The sequence below is a fragment of the Phoca vitulina genome, unplaced genomic scaffold (genome assembly GCF_004348235.1).
Source record: "Phoca vitulina isolate PV1807 unplaced genomic scaffold, GSC_HSeal_1.0 scaffold131, whole genome shotgun sequence".
In the NCBI taxonomy this organism is placed as follows: domain Eukaryota; kingdom Metazoa; phylum Chordata; class Mammalia; order Carnivora; family Phocidae; genus Phoca; species Phoca vitulina.
In genome coordinates, this window is record NW_022589834.1 from 449,586 (window position 1) to 466,365 (window position 16,780).

A 16,780-nucleotide genomic window follows, 5' to 3' on the forward strand; every position below is an offset into this window, starting at 1 on the left:
CTTGATGCTGAGGGGCAGTCTTTGCAGGATTCTCACCACAAAGTTCCAGGGGAAGCTCTACAGACGTCCCATCCTGCGGACTCCTCTGCTACACCTGGACCGGGGCATCCCCAAGCTACAGTCCGGCCACCAAAGAGCTCTCAGTGTTTTGAGAGAGGGAAGCATCTTTATAGGCTTCTGGTTTACCCACATCCTTCTGCCTCTTTGCAGCTCCAAGCATATTTTGGAGGGAGATTTCATAAAGATTTCGAAATTGAGTTAGAATTTCAAGTCTATTGTGACATGCAAATTAGCCCTGCTTGCCCGTTGGCAGCAATGCAGCTGAAGTGCCTAGAGACGGGCCATAAAATGAAAACATCAAAGTGATTAAATGTGCCCGAAGAGCATAATTGAGTGCATGAATAAGAGAAAATAAAACAAATTGATTTTCTCCAGTGCCAGAAAAACAGAATAATTGAGAACAAAATAATAGACTTTGAAGTAATCAAAGTGAGGAATGTACCATAGTGACATAGAAACAGCCAGTTGTGGGGGAGATTTATTGTGTTTCTGTTATCATTTTTACAACTTTAATTTCATTAGCTAATAAATACAAATCAATTGAAAAATCAGTCAACCAGAGAGGAGGCAGTCCCAAGCCAAGATTTTTATTCACATCTCTAAAAGAGGCTGAAGCAGTGATCCTTAATCTATTTTCATAGGCGCACATATCCCCCGTGAGCTGGAAAACAAGTTCTGGGAGGCCTCTCTGCTTTGGAGGTGATGATGTTCTGTTCTGCCAGTCACTTTCCACATACAAGTTGACAGATTCAACTTTCAAAAGGGTCACTTTTTTTTTTTTTTTTTTTTTAAAGATTTTATTTATTTATTTGACAGAGAAAGACACAGCGAGAGAGGGAACACAAGCAGGGGTAGTGGGGGAGGGAGAAGCAGGCTTCCCGCGGAGCAGGGAGCCCGATGCGGGGCTCGATCCCAGGACCCTGGGATCATGACCTGAGCCGAAGGCAGACGCTTAACGACTGAGCCACCCAGGCGCCCCTCAAAAGGGTCACTTTTATACCCCGCCAAGATTTCCGACAGAATGGCCTGAGTACAGCATCTTGGTTTACAAAGATGACGTTTTCATGGCACTGACCGCATTTATGGTCTTGCACTGGGGTCATTCTGAACTTGCGTGGTGGTGGTGGCGACAGCAGCAGCGACAGCCCAACAGCAGGATTACCCACCACTCTTACAATACTGATGAGCGTCTGTGGCTCACTCCTACCACAGTCATCACACGCACGCGCACACGTGCACGCATGCACGCACGCACACATGCGCATGCGCACAACACTGAACTCGAATCTAAAACCAAGAAGGCCCAGCAAGAGTATGTCACCCCTTTGGTTTCCAGCCCCACCGCCATGATGCTACAGAGGATCAGGGGAGGGAAGCTAGGCTGGGAGACTTCTCAGGCTGAATGTAGCAATAGAGCACCGGGGACAGCAAGCTATGCTGGGACCGGGTGTTGGAACATCACACAACAAACATGAGATCAATGCAGAACTATTTTTATGGCTCCTCCAAGGAAAGAATCCGTCCACCCTACTCCTCAGCTGTTCATGACTGGGCTCGGCGGCCCTTCACCTCAGGATCCGCAGTGGTGGCTAATATGACTCGGATTGCAGTTTTTCCTTTCACAGACCCTTAAGCTGCTCTGGCAGCTGTTGGCACTTCCAGATGTTCACGGCACACCCTACCTTCAGGGCTCCACAGCTAGCAGCCATGCCTTTGGCTCCAGTAAAGGTCTTTGGGACCATTGGGACTGGAAAGCAGGGTGTACAGAAGGAGTTGGCAGTGCTGAGGCTGGCACTGCTTGCTGGCTCCATCAGGACGGCATGGTTAATAGATTGTGCCCGCCAGGCAGTTTGTGCTGGAAAATGTATCTTCCAGGAAGCACCTAGATACTGAAAGGAGTCTCTCTGACCTTCTGGTGGTATCCAAGGCCTAATCATGATAGGCCTTGAAGTGAACGGGGAATGTTAGCATTTAGCTCCTTTGTGCAAGAGAAGGAGAGTTTATCTCCAGTCCGGGCCTAAAATCCCAGCTTCCATTTCCCACTGGTGTTTGGGTGGAGCAAGATGGAGCAAATGGATTTCACAACTCTAAAGCATTATACAGATGTAAGGCTGTATTATTCTTCCTGCCACTGCTATTCCCATTATCCTGGATTTCCCAGCCCAGAATTTTTGTCTGAAAAAAAAATATGGAGAAAGCACACGGACCAAGGAACCCGGGGCTGTGACTCCAAAACGGCTGGGAGGCATTGCCCAGCCCAGCAGATAAACCACTCCAGGCCAAGCTCCACAGGCTGGCTGGCAGACAAGCAGCCCACTCCTGTGATGTCACCTCTACAGTTACTTGTGCCTATCCCTCCACATGGAGCCAGCAGATTTAGGCACAGGAGGGGAGAAAAAATGAATCATAAGCTATTTTAGAAATTGCTTCAATTCTGTTTGAGACTGCAGTAGTCCCTTGCAAACTAAGATCGGAGCACCCTAGCCATCAGGGCAATAGCCTTTAAGTGCTGATATCCTGTAAATGCCAGAAGCTTGGTGGGATTAATCCACAGCCTCAGGTTCTAATTCAGGTCAGAGGCAGACAAGTGGCAATTGGTGGTTATACTTAATTGTCATTGAAAGGCTTTCTGATGACAGGGGGATCTACATTCCAAGGCAAGCAATACAGTTGACAATTAAGAGCTAAAATTAAATCAGCCTTCCAAATCAGCACATGCTCAAGGCTTCATAGAAATCTTTTGTTCTGCCATTGTTCCCAGGTAGAGAGTGAGACCCCCCCAAACATGGTTGTGATGGGGCGGCAGCTGGAAAACTTCCTCTAGCCCTAGATCAAGCTAGATGGGCCTCCTCCCCATCTTAAAATCCCCATGGCCTCTAGGATAAGGCCACGACCTTCTAAGCCCTTGATGATCTGGCCTCTGGCCATCTCTCCAACCTCACTGCCCCCTTCCCTGACCATCATCCTGTGCTCTGGCCACAAAAACTTTGCAGTTGCCTTTGTATATCCAGTTGTGCCTAGAACGTTCTCTCCCCCTTTGCCCTTAAAGATGCTGCCTCCTCTGTGAAACCCTCCACACCCTCTTTGTATGCCCTGGGCACTCTGTACACACTGGTATTTTATCACCTTGTTATGGACTATGAGGTGTTTGTCTCCATATATGCCTTTCCCACTAGACTGAGAACTTCTTGAGGGCAAGAACTATGCTTTGCTCTCCCCTGTGACCTCAGCACCCAGCACAGGGCCTAGCCCAATGTAGACAACAGTGAAGGCTGGTGAAACGAATGGACAGAGATGGGGGACCAGGTTGGGTTGAGGGAGCTGGATGGCAGGGGGTCGGGGTGGGGGAGGGGACCATCCAAGATTCTCAGATACTAGAAGCAGCAGAACAGCCTGGGCACCAGCTGTCCAAGAGCAATCCCTACAATGGTTTTTCTCAAAATGTGCCTCATGTACCTCTGTGTGAGAGACAACTTGAGATGACACAAGGATATTTTTCATTTTAATAGTTGTATTCATTTTAGTGTATGTTTTAAAGTATACCAAGCAGGGGCGCCTGGGTGGCTCAGTCGGTTAAGCATCTGCCTTTGGCTCGGGTCGTGATCCCAGGGTCCTGGGATCGAGCCCCGCGTCGGGCTCCCTGCTCAGCGGGGAGTCCGTTTCTTCCTCTGCCTCTGCCCCTCCCCTCCGCTCGTGCTCTCTCTCTCTCAAATAAATAAACTCTTTTAAAAAATAAAATAAAATAAAATGTACTGAGCACATCAAGTCTGTTGATGATGGTGATTACCTACTACTACTTAGGATAGATGAGACCCAAATAGATATTAAAAATTTTTTAGGATTTCATTTATTTATTTATTTATTTATTTGACACACAGAGAGAGAGAGAGCATGAGAGAGCACAAGCAGGGGGAGCGGCAGAGGGAGACTGAGAGGGAGAAACAGGCTCCCCGCGGAGCAGGGAGCCCAACCCGGGGCTCCATCCCAGGACCCCGAGATCATGACCCGAGCCGAAGGCAGATGTTTAACCAACTGAGCCACCCAGGTGCCCTGGTATTAAAATTTTTAAACTGAGTTGATATAAAGAAAAATATTGTTACTATCAATACAGATGTTAAGTAGATATGACAACATTCCTGAAATGGGTGCCCATATAATGGAAGTTTTGGAAACACTTTTCAACAGTCCTAAATTTACTTCTCTGTTCCTCCATGGTGCCACTCAGCCTCCAAGGGCTCTGGGGTCACCCCAGCATTCCTCCGAACTGCTATGACACTGCTCGTCTTCAGAACTCGTTTGCCACTTAGCCTGGTGGCATGGACGTTCCTTTTGTAAGCCTATGTTGACTCACCTCAACCATATGTATAAGAGCCTTAAGAGCGATGACCAAGCTTTAAGCCTCTGTGAACTGAATAGGAAAGTGCTTTATCAGCTGCTCTATAGCTCTACAGATGTCCATTTCTTCAATGAATATTTATTGGGCACCTACCATGTGCCAGGAACTGTTGAGGGTGCGAACAGTAGAGTGATGAACAAGACAGACAAGAGTTCTGCCCTCATAGAGCTCGTGAAGGGATGCAGACACAATCAAATCAACACACAAGATGTTTTCAGTGTGCTAAGTGCATTGAAGAAAATAAAACAGGATGATGTGACAGAAAGTTAGTGATGGCGGTGGGGGGGTGGGTGTTGGCCACATAGATGGGGCAGTCATAAGGCCTCTCAGAGATAACTTTTGAATTGAGACCCGAATGATGAGAAGAGTCAGAAATGGGAATATCCAGGGACAGAGCATTCCAGGCGGAAGGAACAGCAAGTGCAAAGGGGGGGGACACCCTAAGGAGGAAAAATGATTCATGTGTTCCAGAAACACAGAGAAGCCCCATGTGGCTAGAACAGAGTAAGCAGGAGGGGGGTGGTAGGAGACAGGAGACAGACACCAGAACCTGCAGGGCTTGGCAGCTAAGTAGTTTGGGTTTGATTCCAGGTGTGATTAGCAGCCATAGAGGATTTTGAACATGGGAGTGATGTGCTCTGACCTAAGTGTTAACAAAATAGTCTGGCTGCTGTATAGAAAATAGGTTGTAGGGGACAAGGATAGAAACAGGGAGACCAATTTTGAGACTATTAAAGTTTTCCATGCAAGGGGTGATAGCGGTTTGGAGTAAAGTTATAGCAGGGAAGGATGGAGGGAAGTGGGTGGACTTGGAATACATTGTAGAGGTAGAACTGACAGGACTTGCTAATGGATTGAAAGGGAGGTTGTAAATGAAGGAGGAAATACAGATGATCCCTGCTCAGTGTCACAAAGAAAAGAAAGCCCAAGGGAACTGTTCCATATCTGCACTGTCCAGTACAGTCACCACTAGCCACACGTGGCCATTTAAATTGAAGTTAATTAAAATTAAATAAAATTTAAAATTCATCTCCTCGGGGCGCCTGGGTGGCTCAGTCATTAAGCATCTGCCTTAGGCTCAGGTCATGATCCCAGGGTCCTGGGATCGAGCCCCGCATCAGGCTCCCTGCTCCGCGGGAAGCCTGCTTCTCCCTCTCCCACTCCCCCTGCTTGTGTTCCCTCTCTCACTGTGTCTCTGTCAAATAAATAAATAAAATCTTTAAAATAAAATAAAATAAAATAAAATTCACCTCCTCACTTGCATTAGCCATATTTCAAGTGCTCAGTAACCACATGTAACTAGTGACTACCATACTGGGCAGCATAGATATGGAACAGTTTCATCACAGCAGGAAGTTCTATTGGACAATGCTGCTCTACATTTTATTACATTTTTTTCAAGATTTATTTATTTATTTTAGAGAGAGTGCATGAGCGGGGGGAGGGGCAGAGGGAGAGAGAGAGGGGAAGCAGACTCCCCACTGAGCAGGGAGCCCAACACAGGGCTCGATCCCGTGACCCCATGATCATGACCTGAGCTGAAACCAGCAGTCAGACATTCAACTGACTGAGCCACCCAGGCGCCCCGCTGCTCTGCATTTTAAAAAGTAAAGAATACAAGAATAAAAAGACAAGCTACAGACTGTGAGAAATATTTGCAAAACACATAACTAATAAAGGACTGGCATCCAAAATATACAAAGAACTCTTAAAACTCAACAATAAGAAAACAACCCGATTAACAAATGGGCCAAAGACCTTAACAGACACCTCACCAGAGAAGATAGACAAATGGCAGATAAGTGTATGAAAATATGCTCCCTATCCTGTCACTAAGGAATTGCAAATTAAAACAATGAGATACCACTATACGTCTATTAGAATACCTAAAAACCAAAACACTGACAACACCAAATGCTGGCAAGGATGTGGGACAACCGGAAGTCTCATTCATTGCTGGTGGGAATGCAAAATGATACAGCCACTTTGGAAGACAAGTGGCAGTTTCTTCCAAAGTTTTAGCATACGATCCAGCAGTTGCACTCCTTGCTATTTACTCAAATAAGTTGAAAACTCATGTCCACCCAAAAACCTGCATATGAATATTTAGGGCCACTTTATTCATAATTGCCAAAACTTGGAAGCGACCAAGATGTCCTTCAGTAGATAAATGGATAAACAAACTGTGGTATATCCAGACAATGGAATATTTTTCAGCGCGAAAAACAAATGAACGCTCAAGCTACAAAAAGACGTGGAGGAAACTTAAGTGCATATTGCTAAGTGAAGGAAGACAGTCTGTAAAGGCTGCATATCCTATGAGTCCAACCATATGACATTCTCGAACAGGCAAAACTAGAGAGACAGGTCAGTGGGTGCCAGGGCTTCGAGGAAAGGAAGGGAGGCACAAATAGGTGCAGCACGGGATTTTCAGGGCAGTGAAGCTCTTCTCTATGATACTGAAATGGTGAATACATAACATTATACACTTGTCAAAACTCATAGAATTGTACAACACCAAGAGTGAACCATAATGTAAACTCTGGATTTTACTTAATAATTGTGTGTCCATATTCATTTGTCACCTATAACAAATGTACCGTGCTAATGCAAAATGTTGATGGGGGGGTGGGGGGACACTGCCTGCCAGGGGAGGCAAGAGGCAGGAGGATGTGAGAACTCTTGGTACTTTCTGCTCGGTTTTTCTGTAAACCTAAAGCTGCTCTAAAAATAAAGTCTATTAACTTAAAAAAAAAAAAAAAAAAAAGGACTAAAGAGAGCATTCACCAGCACCTAGTGCCTCGCAAAGAATAGATACTCCATTAATGTTTATTGAATAAATGCATGAACAAATGAGTCTGTCAGTCAGTCAATGAATCAATAGAACCCAGGCCTCCTGAGTCCCAATTCAGTACTCCTTCTTATACAATAGAGGTAGGATGATGATATAATGTATTGTCCAAACCACGATATTTGAGGATGAAGTGGGGTGCTGTAGGTGTAAGTTAGAACTGTCCCGGAGCTAACCCAGAGATCACAAAACCAGAGCCTGTGGGCCACATCTTGCCTCCAAAATTGTTTTATTTGGCCTCACATATTGATATCTTAAAAAGTGTAGAGCAATTGTCCACATTTAACACTGTGGAAACTTTGCATACAAATGGAAATGTCTGCCTTCTCTTGGAAAATGGAAAGATCTGGTCACACTGGGCCCACCTTCCTGCACAGTAGTCCATGTCTGGGACTGGGTCGCAGCTGCCCTTTTTGTGAACGTGTGCCATCCTCTTTGCCACAAGCCCCACCGTTCCCTCTTGTATATCCTACCCTAGCCAAGTGTGAATTTCCATTTGTCCATCTCACTTACACTGCTTTGGTTTTGTTTTCTTTTGTAATAGAATTAAGAAAAAAAGGGAACTATTTCTTATACTCATGTCATGACTCAAAGTAAGAAAAAAGAACAAAGGCTCAAGAAGGCTCCATACGTCTTGCCCCCAATCAGCTTGACTCACATACAGTGCATTCTTGGCCTCTATAAGCATTTGTGTTTTCCTCCCCTGGTCTGTACTCTGTGTCTCCCCAGGCCCCAGACCATGCTGGCCTTTAGAATTTTCTCAGGCTGCCACCCACTGTTGGAAAAGCTAGACGTGAGGGGGAAACAATGGGCATTATTTAAGCTTACATTGTTATTGTTACCCAAACTCAATATTGCTCATCATCAACTTTGGGCGGAAATTATTTTTGTTGTTTTTCTTAATTGCCTCCAAATGTCACTGGAGAGTGAGACAGAGCAGCAGAGGGTACAGCACCCACCTTTCCTTTCTGTGAACACGTGTTGTTGGAATACTTGGACATGGAAATTTGTTTCTCCGTGCAGTCACTCTTTCATCATCAAGCTCTGGCTACACTTAGAGTTGGAAGGACCCCTGGCTTCAGCATCAGGATCCCCTGTGGGATTTCCTCAGCAGGGGCAATGTATCGTTGCAAAGGCCCACATGGAGATGGGAAAGTATGGATGGGGCACACTTAAGCTAAGGTGTTGGACTTCATTTGTAGGTAGTGAGGAGCTGCTGAAGGATTTTTGGAGCAGGGGAGGCATGTGATCACAGCTAGCAATTGTGTGGGGGGACAGCTCCAGAGTGAAGAGGCTATTGCAGTGACCCAAGTGATGAGAGATGTGACTAAGTTCGAGACAGTGGAACAGAAAGGAGAGGACAGAGCTGTGAGGCATCTTGAGGTTAGGCTTGGCAACTCATTAGATGTGGAGGAGGCTTGAACTAAGAGATGAAGAATCAAAGATGGTCCAGAGATGATGAGCTTCAGGCTTTAAAACACCAAAAACATGATCCACAAATTAACTTTTGTTTTGCAAGAGTTAGGAGAATGATGGGACACCTGGGTGGCTTAGTCAGTTAAGCATCTGCCTTCAGCTCAGGTCATGATCCTGGGGTCCTGGGGTCCTGGGATCGAGCCCCACATCAGGCTCCCTGCTCGGCGGGGAGCCTGCTTCTCCCTCTGCCTGCCGCTCCCCCTGCTTGTGTGCACTCTCTCTCTCTGGCAAATAAATAAATAAAATATTTTTTTAAAAAAAGGAAATAAGAGTTAAGAGAATGAAAAGACAAGTTACATATTGAGATAAAATATTTGCAAATCATATATCTAACAACAGCTTTGTATCTGGAATATATAAAGAACTCTCCAAACTCAACAGTAAAAAAAAAAAAAAAAAAAATCCAGTTAGCAAAAGACAGGAGGAGGATATACAGAGGGCAAATAAGCGCATGAAAAGATGTCCAACATCATTAGCCATTAGGAAAATGCAAACGGAGACCACAGTGAGAGATCTCTACACACCTACAGAAATGGCCAAAATAAAAACGAGTGACACCACCAAATGCTGACAAAAAACGGGGTGCCAAGTGGCACAGTGGGTTAAGCAGCCGACTATTGGTTTCGGCTCAGGTCATGATCTCAGGGTCCTGGGATCGAGCCCCGGGTCATCGGGCTCTGCACTCAGCGGGGCGTCTGCTTGTGGGTTCTCCCTCTCTCCCTCTGCTTCTGCCCCTCCTCCGGCTCATGCTCTCTGTCTCTGTCTCTCTCTCAAATAAGTACTCTTTAAAAAAAAAAAAAAAAAAAAAGGAAAAAATGCTGAGAAACTAGATCCCTCATACATTGCTGGTGGAAATGCAAAGTGGTATGACCACTCCGGAAAACAGTTTGACAGTTTTCAAACCAAACGTGCAACTACCATATAATCCGGCAACTGCACCTTTGGGCATTTATCCCAGAGAAATGAAAGCTATGTTCACACAAAAACTTGTACATGGATGTTCATAGCAGCTTTCTGTGTAATGGCCCCAAACTGGAAACAAGCCAGATGCCCTTCAGTGCGTGAATGGTTAAGCACACTCTGGTGCATCCAGACCATGGAATCCTACTCTGTAGTAAAAAGGAACCAACTTAACATACGACAACTTGGATGGATCTTCAGGGCAGTATGCTGAGTGAAGAAAGCCAGTCTTGACAAAAGGTTATATACAAAATTATAGAACTGGAGACCAGATTAATGATTGTCAAGGGTTAGGGATTAGAGGGGAATTACTGTAACAAGATAGCAGGAGGGAGATCTTTATGGTGATGGATGAAGTTCTGTATCTTCTTGTGGTGGGGATCACACAAATCTACATGTGCTAAAACTGCAGGGAGCTATACACTTACAGACACAGACACATACACACACAAACACAAGTGTGTGTGTGTAAAACTGATGAAATCTGAATGTGGTCTGTGATGTTGTACCAATGTCAATTTCCTGGGTTTGATGTCAAATAATCATTATGAAAGATGTTGCCCCTTGGAGAAACTTGATGAAGGGTACCTCTTGACATTGTTTTGCAACTTCATATAAATCTATAATAATTTAAAAATTAAAAAGTGAAGTACCTCCCCAAGAAAGGAACAAACGGTTGATATACCTAAAAGCTTGCACGACACATGCAGGCATTGCACTGCATGAAAGAAGCCAGTCACAAAAGGTTATACACTTTTTTTTTATTCCGTTCATATGACTTTCTCAAAAAGGCAACACTTATAGCGATGAGAATAGATCAGTGATTGCCAGGTGGTACGAGGTGAAGGAGAGGATGTGACTGCCAAGGGATAGCACAGGGAATTTTGGAGGGTAATGGGACTGTTCTGTGTCAGGAATCCATACATGTGTTAAAAATCATAGACCTGGGCGCCTGGGTGGCTCAGTCGTTAAGCGTCTGCCTTTGGCTCAGGTCCTGGGATCGAGCCCCGAGTCAGACTCCCTGCTTAGCGGGAAGCCTGCTTCTCTCTCTCCCACTCCCCCTGCTTGTGTTCCCTCTCTCACTGTGTCTCTCTCTGTCAAATAAATAAAATCTTTAAAAAAAAAAATCATAGACCTGCACATACAAATCAATTTTCCTGCATGTTAATTTAAAATTAAAACTAAAACTAGAGAGCCGCCTGGCTGGCTCAGTCAAAAAAACATACAACTCTTGATCTCAGGGTCCTGAGTTCAAGCCCCATGTTGGGTGTAAGATTACTAAAAAAATAAATAAACTTTATTCCTTTTTTTTAAGATTTTATTTATTTATTTGACAGAGAGAGACACAGTGAGAGAGGGAACACAAGCAGGGGGAGTGGGAGAGGGAGAAGCAGGCTTCCCGCCAAGCAGGGAGCCCGATGCAGGGCTCGATCCCAGGACCCCGGGATCATGACCTGAGCCGAAGGCAGACACTTAATGACTAAGCCACCCAGGCGCCCCAATAAACATTCCTAAAATAAAAAAATAAACTTTAAATAAATAAATAAGACTAGATAGGCAAGTGGGTCCTGATTTGTTTTTTCCTTTCCTTCCTCCCTCCATTTATTCAGCCATTTATTGAGCACCTGCTATGGGTGAGGCACTGTGCTAGACTTTGGCAATCCACCAAAAGTAAGACAGCCCGGGTCCCTGCCCTCATGGCGCACTCTTCCCTGTTTCAGAGGAGAAGTTGTCAGTAGGGTCTGGAGCCCAGTGTTTGCTTGGGGAAGTGGGGCTAGGAGAAGGCTGTGGAGAGACCAAGTGAGCAAACTTTTCATTCGTGGAGCTCAGTCCTGTAGGATTTCAGGTGCTCACTTTTCCCTAAGAGACTCTTAGGCCCGAGGGCAGGGGAAAGCCCCCCGTTCATATTCCATAGGTGGTCACAAGAGAAAATGCTAGGAGGGTTGTGCCCAGCTAAGCCAGGAAGAAAGGTTGAGGGTGGGGGAAGATTTGACACAGTTAGTGAAGTGTGAACTCTAAAACGCTGCCTGAATGTGTGTGTGTGTGTGTGTGTGTTTGCACACGCGAGCGAGTGGCTTAAAATAATCATTTGTGTAGCTCAGGGCTCTGTGGATTGGCAGTTGGGCTGGGCTCAGCCGGGCGGTTCTTCTGCCGGCTTTGGCTGGGTTCACCCAGCACTGCCATCAGCGGGCTGCCAAAGGCCTCACTCACTCGGTGGGTGGGTAACCGCTGGTTGCCAGGGTGACTGAGCCATATGTCTCTCACCATCCAGCAGCCTAGCCTGGGCTTGTTCATATGTTGGGGTGTCTGGGTTCCCAAGAGCAGCAAGAGAACAAGCCCCAAAATGCGAGTGCTTTAAAAAAAAAAAAAAACAGCTTTATTGAGGTATAATCCACACGTTACCTGAATTTGAATTTTGTTTTCTCTCCTGTTTGCAGGGAATCTGAAGCATGTGGTCTAGTTGACAAAAAGAGATCATGTTTCCAGAGCCGAGGAGCAGTGCCGGTAATGAAGACAGCGTGTTTATGCGAGCAGCGTGTGGAATTTGTGACTGCAGGGGAGATTTGGAAGAAATTACTTCCTGAAAATTTCCAAGGGGCACCAAGTAGCAGCTGGCCTCCTGGGGTGAGGCAGGCAGGCACCCCACAGGCCTCAACTAGGCCTAGGGGAAGAGAGAGATTTCCAGCATTTAAAGTGTTTATTTTTAAAAAACACACAAATGCCGTTTTTAATCTTTGAAAATTATTTTTAAGCAAGTTGGGGAGGGGGCATTTTTATTTTCTTAAAGGAGACATCAGACGCTGGAGGAAAGCGCAGAGCTTTGGTCACTGGTTTGCGGGGTGGGGGGAGCCAGGAGGCAGGGTTTGGGCCTCAGGACCATCCAGATGGAGTCTTAGGGGAGGGGGACTGATCGGCAGACTGGGAGGTGGGGAGAAATCTACCTGTGTTGTTTTTAGGATTCTGGATCTATTTTGTTTTTTAATAAAATCTTTGAAAACCTACCTCTTTGTCCCATTGTCCTCATTGTACAGTGCCCCTGACAGCACTCACAGTTCTGAACATTTCCTCTCACCAAAGTGTCGAGAATAACACTGCTGCTTCCATGGAAGCTGACTCTGAGCGCTGGATCGCCCACGAACCCCCCACCCCCACCCCCCTGCCCTCACGGAGGAACTAGGGTGGCCCCACCAAGTCCTGGCGACACATGGCCAAGCTCTGTCCTGTGCTGGCTCCCATCCAGTCCTCATGGGAATACAGACACTGCAACCAAGAAGAGGGCGCTCTGGCACCCTGGGGAGGAGCCATCCCCCGCCTGGGGAGCGAGTCAGGGACGGGAAGGGTAGGTGGCCTGCAGATCTAAGGAGAGGCGTTTTGATGGACAGCAAGGATATTTCCCCCATGGTGTGTAGATGATCGGCGCACTTGATGAAAACGGGATCCAGTTGGTACTGTCATCTAGGGGCGAGAGGAAGAGAAGGTGGCAAAATGGGGACAGAGAATAACCAGCGAGATGAGGAAGCAGAAGGGACAGCGAAACATTATGATCTCATCACTTGATTCCCGGAATATCTATGAAGCTCCTCCAACTACCGGGACTGGGATCTGAGACAAGGACACAGCCGCATCCTAGCCATCTAGGAACTCCCAGACAGGGCAAAGGAAGGGAAGAACCAGGTCCCACCCCATTTCGCGCTCTGCTACCAACATGAATCCAGAGCTGGGGGAGCATCAAGGAAAGAGCAACTCGCCCGGCCAGGACAGCATCCCGGAGCGTTTCAAAGGGGGTGATATTTGAGCCAGGCCTCTCCTAGGGTGAGTTGTATTTCTCCAGGCCTCTGAGAGGGGGATGGGCATTCTGCAGAAGGGAGTGGAAAAAGCCTTGACCGTATCCGGGATGGGAATAACCAAGCTTTTATTAAACAGCATCGGGGCGCCTGGTTGGCTGGGAATACCAGTCACTCCAAATGCCCACTATTCTAATTATACATTTTCAGCTTAAGGGCAGTTTTACTTATACCAAAAAGAAAGGGGATTAAAAAAAGAAGAAGAGGAGGTAGGCACTGAACAGGGCAGTTGGGGGTGGGGGGAGGCCAAGGAAGGCAAAATGGGAACTCCGAATTCCTAGCCTACGAGAGACCACCCAGCAGGGTTTGTTGTCTCACAGGCTTGCTTGGTCCGGCAGCAGGCTCCCCTATCCCAAGCCTTTCCAGGGGATCCACCTCCAAAGCCGTCACCCCAAATTCCTGGAAGGCCTCGCCCCCGAGAGGCAACCACCCGGGAAAGTGGTAAATGCTGGTGCTCTAGTTTCCTTTCAAAGGGAACGGACCTGAACGAAAAGGAACTTTTCCGCAGTGGACAGCGTGTGCCACCTTCTCCTCGCCGTGCCTGGCGCTGCCGACTGAGCCCAGCTCTGACCGAGTGCCCCAGAGCAAGCTCGAGCACTGATCCCCTCGGGGCCTCCCAGGGGCCAGGCCTGCTCCTGAGAGGGTACCACACTCACCTGATTCTTGTCGAAAAGATTAGGCCTGGGGCCCCTGGCCGGCTCAGTCGGTGAGTGAGCGTGTGACTCGTAATCTCATAATCCCGAGGTTGTGAGTTCGAGCCCCGAGTTGGGTGTAGAGATTACTTCCAAAACAAAATCTTTTTAAAAAAGAAAATAATCCCATGTATAGAACTAGGAATAGTTTTACATTTTTTAAATTAAAATCAAGGAGCGCCTGGGTGGCTCAGTCCGTTAAGCGTCTGCCTTTGGCTCAGATCATGGTCCCAGGGTCCTGGGATCGAACCCCCCAGGGAGCTCCCTGCTCATCGAGGCGCCTGCTTCTCCCTCTGCCTCCCCCACTAGTGTTCTCTCTTACGATCTCTCTCTCTCTTTCAAATAAATAAGTAAAATCTTTTAAAAATGAAAATCAAAATTGAAATACCCAAAGGTGGGCACAGCATTCACAAAGCCAGCAAGACAGATTGAGTTGCTGCCTACAGTCTAAAGTGATCAAATTGTACACATTGTTTAAAAGATCCCTTATTTATTCATTTGAGACACACAGAGAGCACAAGCAAGGGGAGAGGCAGAGGGAGAGGGAGAAGCAGACTCACTGCCAAGCTGGGAGCCCGATGCGGGGCTCGATCCCAGGACCCTGGGATCATGACCTGAGCCGAAGGCAGACGCCCAAACATCTGAGCCACCCAGGCGCCCCCCAAATTGTACACATTTAATATGTGCCGCTTTTGGTATAACAATTATACCTCAGGAAAGCTGTAAAAAGAAAAAGAAAAAGAATTGCTCTGCTGAGAATTATCATAAGTGCCTAAGGGTAAAAAAGACTTGAAGGAAATACACTAAAATATTTACCGAAGTGGGCTTCTGTGGAGGAGGAAGGTGTAAGGATTGGTTTCATTTTTGTTCCTTCTCCTTTTCAATATTTTCCAAATTTTCTCTCGTCAGCACATTCTAGTTTTATAATTGGAAAAATAAACTTTAAAAAAAAAAAAGGGGCGCCTGGGTGGCTCAGTCGTTAAGCGTCTGCCTTCGGCTCAGGTCATGATCCCAGGGTCTTGGGATCGAGCCCCATGTCGGGCTCCCTGCTCCGCGGGAAGCATGCTTCTCCCTCTCCCACTCCCCCTGCTTGTGTTCCCTCTGTCGCTGTGGCTCTCTCTGTCACATAAATAAATAAAATCTTTAAAAAAATAAAATTAAAAAAATAAAAACATAAAAAAAAAGAATTGATCTGCAGGGAAAGTTACAGATCAAAGTAAATTCAAGACACCCGCTGAGGAAGAGTTTGTGCTCAGGCCCCGGGGCTGTTCTAACCACCCAGGAGGTTCTGAGCTAGCAAGGAAGAGCGGCCAGGCTGGAGGGCTCCGGATTTACAATTCACTAGGCCAGAGAGGGTCTTTTTTAGGTTTGGTAGCTTGAAGGCGGGGCAGCTTTGTACCTGGTGTGAGCCTGCCCTCCCTTCAGGAACTGCCCACAAGGAGCGGTCATAATAACCATAATAATAATGCAAAGCAAGCATCGGAATCGGCCCCATTTTGCAGATCGCTCTCTTTTCGGCTCTGTCCCTCTCCACCCCGCCGGGTGGCTGTTATCATCCCCACTTTCTAGATTAGCAAACTGAGGCTACAAACTGTGAAGTAACTCACCCGTTTGTAAGTGGCAGAGCCAGGAAGCAAGCCCGGCTGGAACTGCGAATTCCCTTACTTTTTTTTTTTCCCCCCCACTGCCCCACACCTAGTGCCACCGAAATATTTTTAAACTGTGACTTGGGAGTAAACAACTTTCTTCTTGCTTCCAAAGTCCAGGCTGGACCAAGCCCCACACTGCTCCCCGGCCCTCCCCACACAAGGACATTAGTTGTGTGCTTTTCAGCAAGTTACTCGACTCGCTTCTGGGTCTGTTTCCTTGCCCAGAAAGTGGGGCAAAGAATTCCTACAGCGCCTGGGCCATCGTGAGTGCTTGGTCAATTATCGCAGATGGAAGGACTTTGCAAAGTCTCCAAAGCGTTGTGTGCGGGGGTCTGCCATGAAAATGGGCCTGGAAACTGAGGCAAACCCAGTGCTCCCAGGATCCCCGCGGGCCTCCACCATCTCCAAGGCACGCACAGGGGCCAGAGAGACGAGACAGAAGAGTGTATCGTCTGTGTCCGCAACTCAAGGGTTAAGAAAAGAACCATTTAAAGAAAGAAATTATATATATATATATGTGTATGTATGTATATATATGTATGTATGTATTGGATATGCCTATATTTGCATAAAACATCTTTGGAAAGACACACAAGAAACTGGGGCACCTCAGTTGCCTCCAGGCAGGGAAACCAGGTGGCAGGTGGCGGGGGAACGAGAGAGACTTGCACTGTGTCCCTTTTTGTACCTTTTGATTTTTGAACCATGTGAATGCATTACCTGGTCCAAAAAAAGTAAATAAAATTTTTTTTTAAAAGCCAACGGAAAAATCCCAAGCCAGTTTCCCTTTGCGGGGGGGGGGGGGGGGGGGGGGGGGGGGGCGTCAGCGGGGTGGGGGGGGGGGGCGGGGG

General features: G+C 46.8%; 1 protein-coding gene across 2 annotated transcripts in view; it reads left to right on the plus strand.

Moving 5' to 3' along the window:
• Positions 1–12,745, plus strand: part of HDAC8 (histone deacetylase 8) — a 212,805-nt gene extending 200,060 nt beyond the window's left edge. The window contains exon 12 of one of the 2 annotated variants that reach the window (XM_032399146.1): positions 12,182–12,644. In XM_032399146.1, the coding sequence (XP_032255037.1) occupies positions 12,182–12,204 (23 nt within the window). In that variant the 3' untranslated portion in view covers positions 12,205–12,644. Of the gene's footprint in view, positions 1–12,181 lie in introns of both variants that reach the window. The other variant, XM_032399149.1, reaches the window with a different exon arrangement.
• The last annotated feature ends 4,035 nt before the right edge of the window (positions 12,746–16,780 follow it).